The sequence below is a fragment of the Peromyscus californicus genome, unplaced genomic scaffold, assembly GCF_007827085.1.
Source record: "Peromyscus californicus insignis strain IS unplaced genomic scaffold, ASM782708v3 Scaffold_7__1_contigs__length_154581171, whole genome shotgun sequence".
In the NCBI taxonomy this organism is placed as follows: Eukaryota; Metazoa; Chordata; class Mammalia; order Rodentia; family Cricetidae; genus Peromyscus; species Peromyscus californicus.
Genome location: NW_026294595.1, coordinates 130,530,310 through 130,551,403, shown reverse-complemented (window position 1 = coordinate 130,551,403; position 21,094 = coordinate 130,530,310). Strand labels below are relative to the sequence as shown.

General features: G+C 42.1%; 1 protein-coding gene across 11 annotated transcripts in view; it reads left to right on the top strand.

Annotated features, from left to right (window-relative positions):
• Positions 1-2,287: 2,287 nt before the first annotated feature.
• LOC128102362 (RNA-binding protein 12) overlaps positions 2,288-21,094 on the top strand; it is a 41,391-nt gene continuing 22,584 nt past the window's right edge. Inside the window, exons 1-4 of one of the 11 annotated variants that reach the window (XM_052726030.1) lie at positions 2,288-2,440; positions 6,061-6,103; positions 10,752-10,798; positions 15,149-18,957. In XM_052726030.1, the coding sequence (XP_052581990.1) occupies positions 15,171-18,209 (3,039 nt within the window). In that variant the 5' untranslated portion in view covers positions 2,288-2,440; positions 6,061-6,103; positions 10,752-10,798; positions 15,149-15,170 and the 3' untranslated portion in view covers positions 18,210-18,957. Of the gene's footprint in view, positions 2,441-6,060; positions 6,104-10,718; positions 10,799-15,148; positions 18,958-21,094 lie in introns of those variants that run through there. The other 10 variants (XM_052726029.1, XM_052726031.1, XM_052726036.1 and 7 more) reach the window with 10 other exon arrangements.

The window sequence follows — 21,094 nt, the reverse complement described above, 5'->3', positions numbered from 1 at the left end:
TGTGAGAATTTGGGGCCCAATTTGTGTTTATTTGTTTCGAGACAGTTTCTCTTTTTAGCACTGGCTATTCTGGAACTAACTATGTAGACCAGGCTGGCCTTGAGAAATTCACCTGCCTTTGCCTCATGAGTGACAGTATTAAAGGCTTGTGCCGCCACCATCCAGTTTAGGCTCCAATTTTTTTTTTTTTTTTTTTTTTTTTTTTTTTTTTTTTTTTTTTGGTTTTTCGAGACAGGGTTTCTCTGTAGCTTTGCGCCTTTCCTGGAACTCGCTTTGGAGACCAGGCTGGCCTCGAACTCACAGAGATCCGCCTGGCTCTGCCTCCCGAGTGCTGGGATTAAAGGCGTGCGCCACCACCGCCCGGCTCCAATTTTTATAGTAAGCTGTTGCTTCATTTTCTGACTTAGAAGACTAGATCTTTGACAGAGAGACTTTCATTGACGTGCAGGATACAGGGCTGAGAATATAGCACCCTGGTAGAGTACTTATTTGTTTAACATGTGAAAGCCTAGAGTTCAATTACCAGTTTTTTGTTTGTTTGTTTGATTTTTGTTTTGTTTTATTGGTTTTTTGAGACAGAGTTTCTCTGTGTAGATTTGGAGCCTGTCTTGGAACTCACTCTGTAGACTAGGCTGGCCTCGAACTCACAGAGATCTGCCTGCCTCTGCCTTCCTAGTGCTGGGATTAAAGGCGTGCGCCACCACAGTAGATATGTGGCAGTCAGAGGATAGCTAGTGGGAATTGGTTCTCCCACCAAGTGGGTCCTAGAGATTAAATTCTGATCATCAGCCCTTGCAGCAGGAACCTCTCACGTGTTCTAGCTTGGGCTCTAAATTCTCCTGCCTCACCTCCTATGTGATGGAAATACAGGTGAGCACCACTCCATCTGGTTATTTGGTGTCTGTGGTGAACCTAGGGCTTCATGCATGCTAGTCACGAATGCTACGGTTTGCTACATCCCCAGCCCTAGGAAAAATCTCACTATGTAACTACGGTATTCCCTTTGTAGACTAGGCTGGCCTCGAATTTATCCAGCTTTGTACTTTGTATCATTTTTAAAAAACTGGGCATTGAAGCCAGGCAGTGGTGGCACAAGCCTTTTTAATTCCAGCACTCGGGAGGCAGAGTCACAGAGAAACTCTGTGAGTTCAAGGCCAGACAGGTGTACAGAGCGAGTTCCAAGACAGAGATCTACCTGCCTCTGCCTCAGATATGCTGAGACTAAGGGCGTGCCCCACCATACCTATCAGTATATATATTTTTGAGACAGGGTCTGGTGCAGCCCAGGACTCAATGTATAATGAAATACTGGGGATTATGTGGGCTACCATGGTAGGTTGAAATTTTGTTTTTGTTTTTTGTAACAGGGTTTCTCTGTGTAATAGCCCTGGCTGCCCTGGAATTCTTTGTAGATCAGACTGGCCTCGAACTCACTGTGATCCTCCTGCCTCTGTCTCCTGAGTGCTGGGATCAAGAGTGTGTGCCGGGCTGGAGAGATGGCTCAGAGGTTAAGAGCACTGACTGCTCTTACAGAGGTCCTGAGTTCAATTCCCAGCAACCACATGGTGGCTCACAGCCACCTAATGAGATCTGGCTCCCTCTTCTGGTCATACATGCTGTATACATAATAAATAAATAAATCTTTAAAAAAAAAAAAAAAAGAGTGTGTGCCACTATGCGCACAACGGTTGAAATATTTTTTTAATTCTTTTTAGATTTATTTTGTTTTTATTAATGTCTGTGTGTTGGGTTATGTGCACGTTGATTGTAGGAGCCCTCGGAGGCCAGAGGAGGGCGTGAGATCTCCTGTGGTTGGAGTTACAGGTGGTTGTTAGCCACCCAGCGGAGCTCATCGAACAAGTCCTCCGGAAGAGCAGTTGGAGCTCTTAACTACTGAGCCATCTCTCCTGCCCCAAGGCCGAATATTTTCAATAGTCAAAAAAAGAAGGAAAAAAAAAAATCAAGCTTTTGCTCGGCAGCGAGTCTCTAACCAAAGCTACAATTTTGGTCTGTTTAATCCTCATTGCAGACAGTTCTGCAACGTTTTTCACCCCTTTCACAGAGGCTCAAAGAGCCCTGCAACGAACCTTGAACTCTAGCTTCCGGCCTGGTTTGGGAACAAACTCCACAAACAGGAAGGGATTAAAAAGCCCCCTTTACCACAAACACCTGCGACTTCCGAGGTTTCCCCTACCCGCCCCCAAACCTCAGCGCGCCTGCGTCTCCCGCCGGGTGACGTCACGGCCCCGCCCCGCCCCCTCCTGGAACGCGGAGCGGCCGGGCGGGCGGGCGGGCGGCCATTTTGTGAGGCGGCGTCGGAGGTGCTGGCTGCAGTGGGCTCCGGGAAGCCGTTCGGGCTGGGGCTGTCGGCCGCGGGGCTGAGGCACTCGCGCGGGGGGTAACTCGGGTCTGGGTTCTGGTGCCGCGCAAGCTCTCCCCGGTAAGACTCCCGCAGCCCCGGAACGGGCGGGGCTGTGTGGGGCTCGAGCCGCCTCCTTGGTGCCTCGGGGCGGGGCCTTCCCAGGCCTCGGAGCCCGCGGCCGCGAGCGCCCTACACAAAAGGGTCGCGGCGAGGCTGAGGGGGTCCTGGGGTGCCGCTTCCGCTCTGCGGCCTCCGAGGATGCGAAAGGTGCGGCCGGCGTGCCCAAGTGGGAACGAGGCCGTAGCGGGGACGCCCCGGTGGTCCTGAGGGCAATCGACCAGCACTGGGTGGCCCCGCGGCCTGCGAACCACCGGGGCGGGGGATTACGGTGAACACGCCTGCACGCGGAGTGGGGAAGGTTTCTTGGGCTTCAAACGGGGCCGAGGTTTTTAACTCGCCCCCCTCCCCCACCCCCGTGCCCCGAAGTGAAGAGGTCCCAGTGGCCTATGACCAGCAAAAGGGGACTACACTCGGGGACACGTAGGAGGAGGAAGCTCTCCTGGAAGGCCAGGAACCGGCCACCTTCAGGGGCTGAAGGTGCAGGGGTTGCAGCGAAGTGCTTCCTATGTCCAGCGCTGAGGAGGGGCTTACTAGGGAGTATAGGGAATCTGGAGCCGCCCTGTAGCTAAGGAGGAGGGGGTGAAGTCTCGAGAATTGTAGCAAGGATAGCTGGTCCTTGGTCTCCAAATAGGGAAGGGGCTGCGCCCTGCAGCACCTTTACTGCACCTTTGGGGAGGAGCTCCAGGGAGGAAGGAGGTGGTAGGTGCCTTAGATAGCTGTGTGAAGGTTGGCGGCGCTAGTTTGCAGCTGTGAAATAAATAGATGGGAAGGCCTTTAAGGATCTACAGGTTAGTGATGGGCTGTAGAGTAATGGAGCGGTTTTGAGCCCGTTGGTAAGCCTGTGGACTCCTGTGTGGGTTTCATAGTGAAGACTTGGAAGGACTCCCAGGTAGTCTATTCAGGGTTAATTCAGTGCAAAAGATCCATTCATTCTGGTAGATAGTGTATGTAGAGAATTTCAGGCTATGTTGCAGTATTCTGGGTCCTAAAGCCTTCTTGACTCAGATTCACATAGATGACTGAATGTGTGCAGTTGGCAGGAATCATCTTATGTTCCTTAAGTTGATGCCAGTCTACGTAACCTGGTGGGAAAAACTAGGATGGCAACTGAAGGGAGAGACTGCGTGGACTGTTTCTTCAGACTTCTTGGATAGTTTGAAATGTAAATTTTGGTGAACTTCAGTCTTAGAAACGAAAATTGTTCGGGACCTTGTTAACCAGTGTATACTGTTAAAGTGTTAAAGAGCATTTGCAGTTGGAAAAAATTAATAGAAATATAAAACTGATGTTTTTGAAAATTGTTACTTTTGTTGAGACGGAGACTTGGATTTGGTGGAAAGTGATTGTGTCTGGACGTTTTTCTAAGGCTATTAAAAATTGGAAGAACTGCTCACATAACTTCCCTAAAGTAATTTTTGAAGGAAATGAAATGTTTGTGTTTAGGTGAGTTCACAAGGCTGTGCTTATTGTGTATTGGATAGTTTGTCAAAATATGTTACATTTTTATTATCGTCTTATGCTTGATTAAATGTTGGTCACTATGGGTTGTAATGCATTTTAATTTTATGTTCAAATCTGTCAGGTGAATATGTGGCGCTTTAGAAACAACTGGTCGTTATTGTTCTAGACTTTAGGCTTCTTTTACTCTTGTGACATGTTGAATGTTTTGATTGACTGCCTATTGAAAGTTTTGGACTTCTTGGTACTATTTTTGGGTGTAAAACTTCATTTTATACTTCCGTTTCATACTGTGGCCAAGATACTAGAATCCAGTGCTCGTGTTGATGGTCCTGTTCCAGTTTGCAGAGAGCACTCCACTGTTTGATTTGTGGAGGTCTGGAGGTTTTTGTCTGTTCCTCATTGAAGATAGGCTCTTGTTAGGTAGCTTAGGCTGCCACTGGACTATTTAGTAAGCCCCCGGAGTCACTGGGATAATAGTTGGCTGGCAGTATTTAGAATAAATGATTTCTTCTGAAAATGTTGTTAGTAATTGGTTGCACAATGTGTACTTTTAAAAATCTCTCTAAAATGGAGAATCCAGTTTAAAACCTAAAGCCTAGTCTACTTTTTTTTTCAATTGTATGGGTGTTCTGCCTACACGTATGTCTTACGTTTCATGTTCATGCTTGGTGACCTCAGGCCATAAGAGGGTGTCAGATCCCCTGGAACTGGAGTTATAGATGGTTGTGAGCTGCCATGTGGGTGCTGGGAATTGACCTGGGTCCTCTGGAAGAGCAGCTAGTGATTTAACCACTGAGCAGTCTCACCAGCTCTAGCCTACATATTATATTCTTAATGAATAAAACTCATAAAAATGAATACTTGCTAAAAGTTTTAGGTTAGACTACACAGAAAAATAATTTCACTTGTAGTTCTGGCAGTTTCACTACCAGCCACCTATGTACCCTTTGGTTTACAGAGTTTTTAAATTCAAAGCCATAGTGAAAGTAGATGTGGTTAGTTAGGCTAGAAGCAATATTTTTGTTTTGACGTATAAATGAATTAAAAAGGACATTTTTGTTGGTATCAGTAATAACAATATTCAAATCTTTTTGGCAGGAGGGGTGTTTTATTTCAAATGTCTTGATTTACTATTGCCTCTGAGTACTAAATGGAAAGTTAATGTGAAAATTCAGTGTTATCCATTTTTATCAGTGTCAGAAGAATGTATTCATAAGAATGGTCCCAGGATCTGAAATGTGTTTTATTTGTGATGGGGGACAAACTCGGGGATGAAGTGTGATTTCATGATGACTCTGATGCGATTACACTGCTGATAACATTGTGCCTGTTGTAATAGAAACTTTGTTGCTGGTCTCTGAGGTGAACGTATAAGGGGTTGCTGGGATTTTTCTTTTGGATCTGAAGTATGTAGCTCTGCTTTACCCTGATTCCTGTAAAGAGTGATGCCTGAACAAAGTGAAAATCATTTCTCAGTGTTTATTGCCGTTGCCAGATAAAGAGTGGAAAAGCTGGAGTTTTAGTTTATACCTTTTCTTCGTAATGAAAAGGTTTGTTGATGGACATTTTTTTACTTTGAAGTTTCAAATAATCGGAATGGCTGGTAAATAAAGTTTATCTTGTCATAATATGCAAATACTTATAATTTATGTTTGTATCTAGTATCTGTTGTATTGAAGCAAACATCTGTTAGGAAATGAAACGCAAAATAAACTAAACAAGCTTGTTGTTTTAGGTCTTTTGAACTATGTCAATGGATCTGTGGCAAACCAGGGTCAGTTTTCTCCTTGCCTGTCCCTATACTTTATATAGATAAAAGGTGTATGTTTATAAGATAAGAGGCTCTGTGTAGTCCAGTCCAACTTCAGACTCTCAGTCTTCTCCCTCTGCCTCCTAAGTGCTAGCATTGCATGTACACATTGTCTAGCTACAATACCTGTTTTTATTTATCTTTTCGAGACAGGGTCTCACTGTGTGGCCCTGGCTGTCCTGGAACTCCTGTAGACAAGGCTGGCCTCGAACTCCAGAGATCCACCTGGCTCTGTCTCCGAGCTTTGGGATTAAAGGCACGTACCACCACATATGGCTCAATACTTTTTTTTTTTTTTTTTGCATAGAATTATTTCACTCGTGTCCTTCCAAAGTTCACCAGAGCTTCAGGTGAGTGGGATAGATTTTTTTTTTTAGTTTGGGATCCTGTATTCAATTAGGCACTAGCTGATATTTTAGCACACATGAATAAGCAGACTCTTGGAAAACAGTACTCCCTCCGTTGTTTATGGTCTTGGGGCTGGAGAGATGGCTCAGCAGTTAATATTATATATTCTTCCAGAAGACCAGGGTTCAGTTCCCAGAACTTACATGGCAACCCAGATCCATCTGTACCCCCAGTTCCAGGGGATGTGACACACTCTTCTGGCCTCCACCAGTACTTTGTGCATGTGGTATAGGCATGTAGGTAGAACATGCACACACATAAAGTAATAGAAATACTCTGAACTGATAAAAATGACTGGTCTTTACAGGGTGAGTAGCTGAAACAAAAGTGCTGTAGTTTTCAGTTTCCATTTGCCTTCCTTGTGAAAGAAGAGCTGTGCTAGAAAAGGTCTGAAGTGCTGGTACTTAGCCCTGATGTGCACAGTTCTCCTTGGTATGCGGGTGCTTCAGATGGCACTTCTTGTGTGGGGATTGATTCTGTACTGTAAGTTGAACAGAAATTTAATGACACATTTGCTGAGATCAGCTGGGCTTTCAACATTTCTTGATGTAATAAGAATTTTCCCTATTGTTAATTTCTTGGAACCTTGTAGATATAGGGAGTTCCCTTTAGGCATAACTGCTGACCTAAATTTATCCTTCTCAGGGTGGATGTGGGATGTCTTGTGTCTGAAAGGGAAGAAAAGCGTTAGGAACCTCTCAGTTCCCTAATATGTGGGAGATAAGCTCCAGGCCCATACCCTGTGTGTTTTGTGTTTTGTTCCTACCCTTTTTTTTTTTTTTAAAGATTCATGTATTTATTATGTATACAGTGTTCTGCCTGTAGGCCAGAAGAGGACGCCAGATCTCATTATGGATAGTTGTGAGCCACCATGTGATTGCTGGGAATTGAACTCAGGCAGGACCTCTGGAAGAGCAGCCAGTGCTCTTAACCACTGAGTCATCTCTCCAGCCCCTCCTACTTTGTTTTTTTGGATACAAGATTCTCATTATATCCTAGCCGGACTTGAATTCCCTATGTAGTCAGTGTTGGCTTTAAACTCAGGATCCTCCTGCCTCTTGCCTCTTGTAGCACTGAGGTTACAGGCATTCACTACAACACCCTGCTATACCAGATATTTTGAATTAGAATCTCAATAGGTGTCAGATGTTTAGCAAAAAAAAAAAAAAGACAAAAACTAGAAATTTACCCTGGTTCTGTAGCTCTTAGGGTTGAGCCTTTATGCAGTGAGAGATAAGTATTGCCATAATTGTTCTTGTTGCTTTATTTGAAGCAAACTTTCTGTTTTGTATTTCCCTAGTTGTAGAAACTGCTAGGTACAGCTTTTGGTTTTGTATTTTTTTGAGACAGGTTTCTCTGTATAACCCTGAGTGTCTTGGAACTCACTCGTAAAACAGGTTGACCTCAAACTCAGAGATCTGCCTGCCTCAGTCTCCCAAATGCTGAGATCAAAGATATAAGCCACCACAGCTGGCTTACATACAACTTTTAAATGAAGAGTTTATTAGGATCTGTGAGACGGCTCAGTGAGTAAAGGTACTTACTGTCAAATCTTGACCACCTCATTTTAATCTCAAGGACTCATATAGAAGGAAAGAATTGACTCCCAAAAGTTGTTCTTTGACCTCTACACACATAGGCTGTGGCTTTTCTTTTTCTTTTCTTTTTTTTTTTTTTTTTCAAGACAGGGTTTCTTTGTGTATTTTTGGTGATTAAAAAGTATTACTGGCCGGGTGGTGGTGGCGCACACCTATAATCCCAGCACTCGGGAGGCAGAGCCAGGCGGATCTCTGTGAGTTCGAGGCCAGCCTGGGCTACAGAGTGAGTCCCAGGAAAGGCGCAAAGCTACACAGAGAAACCCTGTCTCAAAAAACCAAAAAAAAAAAAAAAAAAAAAAAGTATTACTGTGGCTTACTTGATCTCACATTTTAATAATGAGTATCATTCAGATAAGTAGTTTTATTGGTAATCTCAGTACCAGAGAGTGGCAGGGTTTTCTCATTCTCTGAATTTAAAGATGGAGTTTGTCTGGGACCTTGGTTCAATGCATAAAGCTGTGGAAGCATGAGGACCCTCAGAGTCCATATAAAGGAAAAAGAGGTAGTGCCATCTGTAATCTCAGTGCTCCTATGGGGAGACAGGTGGTAGAGACAGAGTCCTGGGAAATTCACAGGCCAGCTAGCCTGATGTATTGCAGCTGAAAAACAACAATAAAACAAAAAGCCCTTTCTCAAGGTGGAAGGCAAGTACTGGAACCCAAGATCCTCTTCTAACTTTCACAAGAACACAGATCCCCATCTCCTCCAACCCCCCAAGACAGGGTTTCTCTTTGTAGCCCTTGCTGTCCTGAACTCACTCTGTAGACCAGGCTGGCCTCAAACTCGTAGAGATCCACATGCCTCTGCCTCCCAAGTGCTGGATTAAAGGTGTGTGTCACCACCCCCTGACACATTTTTTTTTAAATCACTATTTTAAAAAGTGGTGGCATGTGCCTATAATGCCAGCATGGGCTACAGTGTGAGACCTTCTCCCAAAACAAACTTTCAGTAGGTCTTGGTGGCATGTACCTGTAATCTATCTAGCACTTGAGGAATGGAGACAGGAGGATCAGTACTTAAGGCCAGTCTCAGTTACTGAGTTTGAGACAAGGTTGGACTGCCTGAGACTTGTCCCCCAAACAAAAACAACTAGTGTATTTGAGCCAGAAGGATTTCCAGCCTGATTTTTTTTTTAATAAGATAGATTTTTGGAGGGGGGGGGTTATTATGTATTCAGTATTCTGTCTGCATGTTGCCTGCAGGCCAGAAGAGGGCACCAGATCTCATTACAGATGGTTGAGAGCCACCATGTGGTTGCTGGGAATTGAACTCAGGACCTCTGGAAGAGCAGCCAGTGCTCTTAACCTCTGAGCCATCTCTCTAGCCCCTTCAGCCTGATTTAAAAAATAAAATAATAGGGCTGATAAGATGACTCAACTTAGTTCCAAGCCAGATGATCTGAGTTCCAGCCCTGGGACCCACATGGTAGAAGGTGAGAACCAACTTTCAGAGTTGTGTAACTTCCACATGCATTCTGTGGCATGCACACTTCTGCACACACACACATATATATATACACACATGTCCATACAAAAAAATGTTGAACTGAGGATAGAGCTCAGTGATAGAGGGCTTGCCTAAAATATATTAGGCTTAGATTCAATCTGAGACTGCTTGTACCCCTCCCCCCAAAAAAAGGTTAAAAATTAAAAATACACTTTAAAATGACCTTTTAAATATAATTAGGGGGCTGAAGAGAAGGCTCAGCAGTTAAGAGCACTGGCTGCTCTTTTAGAGGATCTGGGTTTGATTCCCAGCACCCGAATAGTAGCTTACAGCTGTGTCTAACACCGGTCTCAGGGACTCTGAAGCCCTCTTCTGGCCTCTGGGCATTCACATGGCGCACAGACATAAATACAGAAATACACCCAGACGCATAAAAAATTAAATAAAAAATAGTCATTTGGTTGTGAATCGTTAATAACTAGTTTGGAAGAAATTACTCTGAAAGATAAGTACCCTGCTACCCTGTTTGTGTTTTGGAAAGTATTACTATATACTAAGACATTTGCTGGAGAAATATTTTGCTTTTGAGACAAGGATTTGCTGTTGGACTAGGTTGGACTTAGAACTCAGTATGCAGCCCAGGTTAGTCTCAGACTTAAGTAGTATTTCAGCTCCTGCTCTTGATACTGAGGTTACAGATATGCTTTAGATGACTTTTTTAAGCAAGTTTTTTTGAATTACGTTCTAAGAAATCTCAGTATGTTGAATATAGTGGAATTAGTACTTTGAGACAGAACTTGCATTTTAGTTGTATTGTGATCTGTAATATTTTGATGCAAAGGTAATATATTTGAAAGAGTAATTGCAGTGGTTTCTGTGAGTATCCCTGACTTGATGACAGTTTGTCCAGGAATTGTTATTGTGCACATTTGTTTTTTCATCAGAAGTTTGGTGAGAATTTAGGAAAGTAAGCTGAGGTTGGACATGTTAATAGACTTTTATGGAATTTTCTGGATTGTATAAACATTAAGTGATAAAAAGCAGTTAACATTTGAAGCTGAGCTTTAGTACTGTTTTTACATTTATTTTTTGGCTATATGGCATATTCTTTATATAAGTACCTAATGGCATATTCTTTTTTTTTTTTTTTTGGTTTTTCGAGACAGGGTTTCTCTGTGTAGCTTTGCGCCTTTCCTGGAACTCACTCTGTAGACCAGGCTGGCCTCGAACTCACAGAGATCCGCCTGGCTCTGCCTCCCGAGTGCTGGGATTAAAGGCGTGCGCCACCACCGCCCGGCTGGCATATTCTTGATAGAATGGTTCTCAGACTTGAAAGCAGTTAAAAATGTGTGGGATTTTGGTATCTCTTTCCTTAAAAACAACAAAACTATACATTCTTATGAAGTGCTCCGCTGGTTTCAGACTCTTCTTCGTAATGTACAGTTCAGTGTGGCCTGTGCGTGTTGTTTTGATTCCTGCATTGATTTTTGCCTCCATTTATTCTCTATTGCAGTCTAAAAGTTGGTTTTAATTGGGTTGCCCACAGGATTGACTTGGCCTCTACTTAAGAAAATACATCTCTTGTTTTACAAGGTAAGAGATTTTGAATAGAAGGTTTATTTTTATACAAAACAAAATGAGATACCTTATTAAGAAATAAGAAAGTAGATGTAATGTGCGTGCGTGCATGCGTGCGTGAGAGAGAAGCGTGTCTGAGGGATAGGGTGGTATGAACAGTTGCTTCCTCTGTTGTATTTATATGGATACATTTCTTATTGTTAGGTAGTAAGAATTATAGACAGATTGTAGATTCCAGTGCTTCTTGGTGTGGTTATTTATATTTCCTAGAAATACAAGTGTAAATGTTAGGTAATAGTTTGTGGAGTACGAATTTTAAACCTTAGCAATTGAATTGAACCTTTTGTTGAAGGGAGAAGCCATGCTCAAGCTAGGTTAGTAGCAGAATGACAGATGTCATTTCATACTTTTCAAAACCGAACAGTGTTTCTTGTCAGATAGCTTTAGGAGCAAGTCTTGTACCCTGCTTGGTTTAATTCTCCAGCCCTTTTCCAGCTGGCAATCCTTTTTTTTTTTTTGGTTTTTCGAGACAGAGATCCGCCTGCCTCTGCCTCCTGAGTGCTGGGATTAAAGGCATGCGCCACCACCGCCTGGCCCAGCTGGCAATCTTAGGCAGGGTATTAATAATCAGAATGTTTTCGTGGGTGCCTTGTACCAACTTTCAGTAAATCTCTTAACAGTATAGTTTAGAAACTTACTGTGAATGCCATTTAGGCTTGTGTTTAATCTCTGTTCTTGGGACCATTTCAAGTTCTCATCTTATTCTTCAATTACAAACTAAAGTGTATGTATCTTTTTCTCAGGTTTTGAATACCCCCATAGAAAGTGATGGAACCTTTTTTGAAGTTTAACAGGTGCCATCACAATTTGCACTTAAACATGTTTCAGATTCAGTAAGGAATGTGAATTTGACTCAGTTATTTGGAAGTATTCTGATAAACTTTCATATTGTCTGCTAAATAGAAAACCGAGAAAGTCTGTTGGTGATCTTTATTTCTTTTTTTTTCAGTTGTGTGTGTGTGCTTTGCGAGTGCTGGGGCTAGCAGTGACACACATGTGGAAGTCATAGGGCAGCTTGGGAGAGTCAGTTGTCTGTTTCTACCATGCAGATCCCAGGGATCCAACTTAGGTTTTTACTTCCTGAGCCATCTTACCAGCCCTCTTGTCAACTCTTGTAGTTCATATCTGAAAAGCTTTACTCACCCACTCCACCTCCGTTTTTAGTGGGTTTTTTTTGTTTTTTTTGTTTTTTTGGTTTTTCGAGACAGGGTTTCTCTGTGTAGCATTGTGCCTTTCCTGGAACTCACTTGGTAGCCCAGGCTGGCCTCGAACTCACAGAGATCCGCCTGGCTCTGCCTCCCGAGTGCTGGGATTAAAGGCGTGCGCCACCACCGCCCGGCTGTTTTTAGTGTTTTATGATGGTCTTATAAAATATTTTCTATTTGCTAGTCCATCATTCCTGATTAAATTTGAAGGTTGCTTTTATCTTTGTGTATAATTGTATGAGAAAAACTATGAAGGAGTAGGGGATATCAGTCAGTTGGTAGAGGGTTTGCTTAGCAAGCACAACTTGACTCAGTCCCCAGTATCACATAAACTGGGTTTTAGGTGGCACATCCCAGCACTAGGGAGGTAAAGGCAGGAGGATCCGGAAGTTCAGGGTCATCTGGCTGTGTAGCCAGTTTAAGAGTAGGTTACGCTCCATGAGACACTGTTTCAAAAAAGGAAGCCATACTTGAGTAGTCAAAGAGGAGAGACCAAACAGACAGTAAGAGTGTTAACAGTACAGAATTTGTCATCATTTCGTTGTGTTGGTTCTGTTTGTGTAAGATGTAAAGGTCAGGGGCTCTTAACTGTTTGCAAATAGAATGTGATTCTAAATACACCATTTGGTTATGTTTGATTTTTTTTTTTTAATTTCTTCAGGTATAGTAAACAGTGAGATGTAGTTTTTTGTTTGTTTGTTTGTTTGTTTTTGGCTGCTCAAAAAGTCTTTAAAATAGAACATATAGCCAGGAATGGTGGTATGCCTTTTAATGCCAGCACTCAGGAGGGAGAGCAGAGGCAGATGGATCTCTCTGCATTTGAGGACAGCCTGGTCTCCCTAGGGAGATATCTGCCTGCCTCTGACTCCTGGATGTTAGGATTAAAGGTGTAGGCCAACACAGCCAAATTTGTCTGCCTCTGCCTCCCAAGTGCTGCCCTATTACTATTATTAAAGAATTATTTTATGTATATGAGTATTTTGCTATGTATATGTGTGTACCGCATGTGCCTGGTGCTCATGGAGGACAAAAGCAAGCATCAGATCTCCTGGAACTGAGTTAGAGGTGGTTGTGAGCTACTAGGAGGGTGCTGGGCCTCAGTATCTCTGCAAGAGCAGTAAACACTCTTAGCTGTTGAGTCATTTCTCCAGCTGAACCCTATTATTATTATTTTACAATCATTTATTTGTGTGTGTGTGTGCGCGCGCGCGTGCGAAGAGAGAGAGAGAGAGAGAGAGAGAGAGAGAGAGAGAGAGAGAGAGAGAGAGAGAGAGAGAGAGAGACTGAGTTGATTCTCTTAACTGTGTGGATCCTGGGGATGGAACTCAAGCTGAGCCATCTCGCTGAGCCCCTCTCCCCACCTCCTTTTATTTATTTTTTTGAGATAGGTTTTGCTTTATAAGGAGATCAATGAGCAACCAGAGATTCAGTAGGAGTTAAATTGAGTCAGGGGCCCTAATAGTGAATTATACATTAATGTGTGTAATCTGTGGTGTTGGTCTTGAATTCAAGATCCTCCTGCCTCAACCTCTCAAGTACTAGGATAATTGACATTCACCACCATACTGAGCTTTTGTGGAATTGGGGATGATCCTAGAGCTTTATGAGTGCTAGGCAGACATTCTACCAACTGATGTATTTTGTTTATTTCTTTGAAACTGAGTCTCATTCACTGAAGCTCTCACTGGCCTGGAACTGTGTAGAGCAGCATGGCTTCAAACTCAGAAATCCACCTCTCAAGTGCTGGGATTAAAGGGAGTTCTACCATGTCTGGCCCAAGTTGGTTTTTGTTTGTTTGTTTGTTTGTTTAAGATTTAAAAGTTGTTTTAAGGGGCTGGAGAGATGGCTCAGAGGTTAAGAGTACCTCTTGCTCTTCCAAAGGTCCTGAGTTCAATTCCCAGCAACCATATGGTGGCTCACAACCATCTGTAATGAGATCTGGTGCCCCCTTCTGGCCTGCAGGGATATGCGCACTGTATACATAATAAATAAATAATTTAAAAAAAATTTAAAAGTTGTTTTAAAAAAAGATTTAATGCAAAATTTGGTAGAGTCACTAGACCTGAGTTTTGGTTAAATAGCCATGGTGAATAGTGGTGTGACAGGTTCCACTTTAGGGTGATAATTACAGTTTAACTCAGATTTTGGCTATTCTATTTAGTATTTCTTTGGATTCTCAATATACTTATAGTAAACCGAGAAAGAGTGTGTGCATGCATGCATGTATGTGTGTGTACACATGTGCACGTATATGAGCATGTGTGTACAGGCAAAGCCTGAGAGAGGATGTCAGGCACTCCATTGGAAATAGGCTGCCAGTTGCGGGGGTCCAGCTAGTTTCAGATGTATTCATCCACACCCATGTGGATGCAGGGAGAGAACTCATGTTCTCATGGTTGTACATACAGCAAGTGCTCTTACCCCCCTGAGTCATCTCTGCAGCCCCAGATATTCCTTTGTTTTAATATTAAAACTATAAAATAAACGGAAAATTTTACTACGAAATAGGGAATCTGTTATCATTTGAGATTTCTGGTGCTAAGGATTGAATTCAGGGTCTTGTGAATGCTTTCACATTTGAGATATGTCTTTCATTTTATTGTTAGGTATTTGTAATCCATGAATATTCCAGTTTTCTGGGGTTTTTTTTTTTTTTTTTTTTTTGGCTTTTGAGATTGAGCCTTATAAGGTATCACTCTGATAACTATGAAATTGTAAAGTTTAAAAGGAAGATGTTAAATCAGTTTTAAATATTAATTTTGATGCACCCTTTGCATGATTTCCCCCTATAGGTTTGTATGCATTTCTTTTAAATCTCACAGAAGGTTTAGTGCTCTGAATGATGTTTATTGTGACTTTATTGTCCTATAGTTTTTCTTGAATCTTTTGAACCTTGGACTGAAATTCTTTATAATTGATTCCAGAATTAAAGCCTTTAGAAGTTGAAATTGTTCAGATATTCCAATGATCTAAATTAAAGACATTGTGATAGCTTGAGGGAATGCTTGTGGGATAATATGGTAGCTGGTCGTTCTTGCAACTAACAACTTGGTATAATAAAAAGGAGTCTGACATGGCCGTTGCCTTTTCTCATCTGCAGGTGTGTGTGGTTTCAGCGCAGCATGGCTGTGGTCATCCGTTTGCAAGGTCTCCCAATTGTGGCGGGGACCATGGACATTCGCCACTTCTTCTCTGGATTGACCATCCCTGATGGGGGCGTGCATATTGTAGGGGGTGAACTGGGTGAGGCTTTCATCGTTTTTGCCACTGATGAAGATGCAAGGCTTGGTATGATGCGCACAGGTGGTACAATTAAAGGGTCAAAAGTAACACTATTACTGAGTAGTAAAACAGAAATGCAGAATATGATTGAACTGAGTCGTAGGCGTTTTGAAACTGCCAACTTAGATATACCACCAGCAAATGCTAGTAGATCAGGACCACCACCTAGCTCAGGGATGAGCAGCAGGGTTAACTTGCCGGCAACAGTACCCAACTTTAATAATCCTTCACCAAGTGTAGTTACTGCTACCACTTCTGTTCATGAGAGCAACAAAAACATACAGACATTTTCCACAGCCAGCGTAGGAACTGCTCCTCCAAGTATGGGGACTTCGTTTGGGAGTCCAACATTCAGCTCGACCATTCCGAGTACAGCTTCTCCAATGAACACAGTCCCACCACCACCAATTCCTCCAATTCCAGCGATGCCATCTTTGCCACCGCTGCCATCCATTCCCCCAATACCAGTTCCTCCTCCAGTACCAACATTGCCTCCTGTGCCTCCTGTTCCCCCCATTCCCCCAGTCCCTTCTGTGCCACCTATGACCCCATTGCCACCCATGTCAGGCATGCCACCCTTGAATCCACCACCTGTGGCACCTCTACCTGCTGGAATGAATGGCTCTGGAGCACCTATGAGTCTGAACAATAATCTGAACCCTGTGTTTCTGGGTCCATTAAATCCTGTTAACCCTATCCAGATGAACTCTCAAAGCAGCGTGAAGTCACTTCCCATCAACCCTGATGATCTGTATGTGAGTGTGCATGGAATGCCCTTTTCTGCAATGGAAAATGATGTCAGAGAGTTTTTCCATGGGCTCCGAGTTGATGCAGTGCATTTGTTAAAGGATCATGTAGGTCGAAATAATGGGAATGGATTGGTTAAGTTTCTTTCCCCTCAAGATACATTTGAAGCTTTGAAACGGAATAGAATGCTGATGATTCAACGCTATGTGGAAGTCAGTCCTGCCACAGAGAGACAGTGGGTAGCTGCTGGAGGTCATATCACTTTTAAACAAAGTATGGGGTCTTCTGGACAAGCCCACCCCCCTCCTCAGACACTTCCAAGGTCAAAATCGCCCAGTGGGCAGAAAAGGTCACGGTCAAGATCACCACATGAGGCTGGTTTTTGTGTTTACTTAAAAGGGCTACCATTTGAAGCAGAAAACAAACATGTCATTGATTTTTTTAAGAAGTTGGATATTGTGGAAGATAGTATTTATATAGCTTATGGACCCAATGGGAAAGCAACTGGTGAAGGCTTTGTAGAATTCAGGAATGATGCTGACTATAAGGCTGCTCTGTGCCGTCACAAACAATACATGGGCAATCGCTTTATTCAAGTTCATCCAATTACTAAGAAAGGTATGCTAGAAAAGATAGATATGATTCGAAAACGACTTCAGAACTTGAGCTATGACCAGAGAGAAATGGTGTTAAATCCAGAGGGGGATGTCAGCTCTGCCAAAGTCTGTGCCCATATAACAAACATTCCATTCAGCATCACCAAGATGGACGTTCTTCAGTTCCTAGAAGGAATCCCAGTGGATGAGAATGCTGTACATGTGCTTGTTGATAACAATGGGCAAGGTCTAGGGCAGGCATTGGTTCAGTTTAAAACTGAAGATGATGCACGTAAATCTGAACACTTACACCGTAAAAAGCTGAATGGGAGAGAAGCTTTTGTTCATATAGTTACCCTAGAAGATATGCGAGAGATTGAGAAAAATCCCCCAGCCCAAGGAAAAAAGGGCTTAAAGATACCTGTTCCAGGTAATCCTGCAGTACCAGTGATGCCTAGTGCAGGGATGCCCGCTGCTGGAATTCCCACCGCTGGAATACCCGGTGCTGGGATGCCTGGTGCCGGAATGCCAGGTGCTGGAATGCATAGTGCGGGTATGCCTGCTGCTGGAATGCCTGGTGCTGGGGTGCCCAGCGCCGGAATGCCTAGTGCTGGAATGCCTGGTGCCGGAATACCCGGTGCTGGAATGGCTGGTGCCGGAATGCCTGGTGCCGGAATACCTGGTGCCGGAATACCTGGTCCTGCAATGCCTGGTCCAGCAATACCTGGTCCTGCAATGCCTGGTCCTGCAATGCCTGGTCCTACAATACCTGGTCCCGCAATACCTGGTCCCGCAATACCTGGTCCCGCAATGCCCGGTCCCGCAATACCCGGTGCTGGCATTCCCACTGCAGGAGGAGAGGAGCATGTCTTCTTGACTGTAGGATCGAAGGAGGCCAATAATGGGCCGCCATTTAACTTCCCTGGTAATTTTGGTGGCCCGAATGCGTTTGGGCCACCACTTCCCCCTCCAGGATTAGGGGGTGCCTTTGGTGATGTTAGACCTGTTATGCCTTCAGTTGGAAACAGTGGTTTGCCTGGCCTAGGACTGGAAGTTCCAGGTTTTGGAGGTGCACCAAATAATTTAAGTGGGCCATCAGGATTTGGGGGAATCCCGCAGAATTTTGGAAATGGCCCTGGTAGTTTAAGTGCTCCTCCTGGTTTTGGAAGTGGACCCCCTGGTCTTGGAAGTGTTCCTGGGCATTTGAGCGGGCCTCCCACCTTTGGGCCTGGGCCTGGGCCTGGCCCAATACATATTGGGGGTCCTCCTGGCTTTGGAGCTAGCTCTGGAAAACCAGGACCTACAATAATTAAGGTGCAGAACATGCCCTTTACTGTATCTATTGATGAAATTTTAGATTTCTTTTATGGTTATCAGGTAATCCCAGGTTCAGTATGTTTAAAATACAATGAAAAAGGTATGCCTACAGGTGAAGCCATGGTGGCCTTTGAATCTCGGGATGAAGCCACCGCTGCTGTCATTGACTTAAATGATAGGCCTATAGGTTCAAGAAAGGTAAAGCTCGTTTTAGGGTAGCTGTTCACATCAGTTCTTTATAGGGTATATCTTCATGTTGCTGTGATTAATGCATCCAGATTGTTTTCCTAGTATTTCCAGGTTAGAACCTGTGGATTGTTTCAATTGCAGATAGATTGGTTTCTATAACACAGAGCATTGGTTGGCTGTTTACAACTCACAGAATAAACATTGCAATTTGTTACAGTAAAGCTATCTGGAGAGAACACAAAAATAATTTTGGCATACCAGTAGAAACCATTTCTAAAACTTGATCATATATATAAAGCTTATCAAGGAATCTAGATTGGCTTTCTTTTATACCACGTGGGATGAAGAAAATAGAAACATGGGTAGAGCTCGTGGAGGGTGCTCTTGCCAGTTGCTGACAATTAGAAGTTGGCTACTTTTGCAATTTGATTTAAAGTTGGACATACTTGCTTTGTTTTAGGGTCAAAGCTTTGTCTAAAACCTGCATTTTTCTTTTAAAATTGAATAAAGTCTCTGTATCTGGATTCATTGTATGTACCTTTATTGCTTCTTGAGGGTTCTTGCTGTATAGACAGTCCTGCTTAAGATGTTGCCGCTTTATTTGCTTAATTGACTCACTTGTAATGGGTACACCTATTTTGTTGGTTTTTAATTAATTTCTAATATAAAAACTCCACACTTGGTTTGTGCTATATAACCCTGAACTTTGATTTCTAATGTCACACTTATGATTGTGTGGAATGACTTTTACCATAAAAATAAACTATGGAGTCCTCTACTGGCCTTTTTTGGTTTGACCGCCAAGTTTTATTAGTTTAGTAAATTTAAAATTGTTAATATTGTTTGGATGGCAATGAAAACCAGAAACCACTTTAGTAATCAGTGTTTAGGTGTTTGATTTGAAGTCCTTTCTGTGATGGACTAATCTAGCAAATTGCTTTTGTCCCAATTTAGGTGACATTTTGGTACAAAGGAATCCATAAGAAAGAGCATTCTATCTTGGGATTTAAAACTGAAGTTGAAATTAGTAGTTTTGTTAGCAGTAATGTTGTAGAATGTAAGATCCTTAAGTTGGACTATAGGTTGATGTGTGTTTAATTCTGTTAACTTGGAGGCTTTTTCGGTGTAGCTGTTGATCACGAGCCTGTTCACAAATACTTTTTATGCAGAGTCTGAGTACAGCTAGCAGAGGAGAATTGAGATCACTCCTGCCTTTTCATACTCTTTCCTTTTGGCAATCAGGGCACCACAGGAGAGGGAGCACATAGACTTTGGTTGGCTAAATGTCCTTTTCATAAAAGTATTTGGTTTATCACATCTTATTCACTGACACTTAAGTCTCTGTTGAGTGTTTGTTTCTCATTTAAAATGCTTGAAAGGTGTTTCACATTAACCTAACATACAGAATTGGAGATTAATGATAATCATGGGAAATAAATTTTATCTTTCACATGACCTTGCTTTGGTTTGAAACACACCAACATTATTTACAAGTCTGCATTTACTTTTAAAAGAGGCATTTCTTGTATATACTTATATATTTGTATATATGTGTATACACGCATATATACATGTATATACACACAAACATGTATGTCTATACGTAGTGCCTTTTTGGTGTTCTAAGGCAGTGGAACACTGATACTGTTTCGTCGTGTAATTCTAGAGTTTAAGAGTGGTAACAGTTTCTTGTGTGCTAAAGTTAGGAAAGCCTGTTCACTACTATAGTCTTGGAGGGTTGATAGTGTGGAGTTTTTGTTTAGGGAAAGGATTGCACAGACTTTGAAAAGAAGTGGCTGCATTGTGAATCATTTAGTAACTCACAGATACAATTTGCTTGACAGATAGATACTGCCTCAAAAAGCAATATGTTTATATGTGATGTTTTTTGTTAAGTGATCATTTCTCATTCCAAAGACAATGTGAACACTTCAGAACTGCTTGGGCATCTTATTTCAACTGCAGGTTATTTTGCTCATTGGAAAGCTGACTATCTTTATTTTAGAAAAATTGGTTGTTGAAAGGTGAAAATCTTTTATCCTTTCTCACAGTTTATTTTGGTTGTATATTCCTACACACTTTTTAAATATTCCATACACTCAGTTACAACTATTTTGTTATTTCTACATCTTAGATAAATGCTAAAAAGAACTTGAATCTCACTGTTCATTAAATAAATTAAGAAAATAGTGTTGGTATAGAAATCAGAGAGAATTGTGTTTTGCGCTCCCTTGGATCACAACAGTGCTTGTTGTGAAATGTAATTAAATGCTCTGCCCTCTGGAACTTCAGTTTTTGTATATCTGAGATTATTAACAGACTTAACAGCTAAGTATATTGTTTCATTTTGTTCTGGGCATTGAAGTTTCAGTTTTTGTTTTAATAACCATGAAAATGTGTTCAATGAAACTATTCATACCTCTCGACAGACAAATTTTCTCCAGAACTAGGTTTGGTATGGATTTGAATTTACATGATTTTTTTTTTTCATTTGTATGGCATGAAGGCTTTGTAAAGCATTGCTTAAAGAGTGTTTGTAAACACTATCAAGGTATTCTCAATTTCATGTGTAAATTTTATTGTCTGTTTTCGGTGACTTTGACATTAATGGAAGAGAATCTTTTTCATTAGGTTTAATTTGTTTTCTCCTGAGTTTTATTGGTGTTTATTTTTCTTTTGCTTTTAAAGGATTAGCAAAACCTACAAATGTATTTTATAAATAAGCAAATTTGTAAATTTTCTTGAACTTCAGTGACAGATTTAGTTCTTAAGCATAATTTGGAGGTGTTTTCTGTGATTATACTAGTTTGGATGTACAATTATTAGTGGCTGTTTTGGGTTTTGTTTTAATGCAACAGTGTTAAGTGAAATGTAGTTCCTACATTAGGAAATGTCAAACTTACAGATAGTAATAT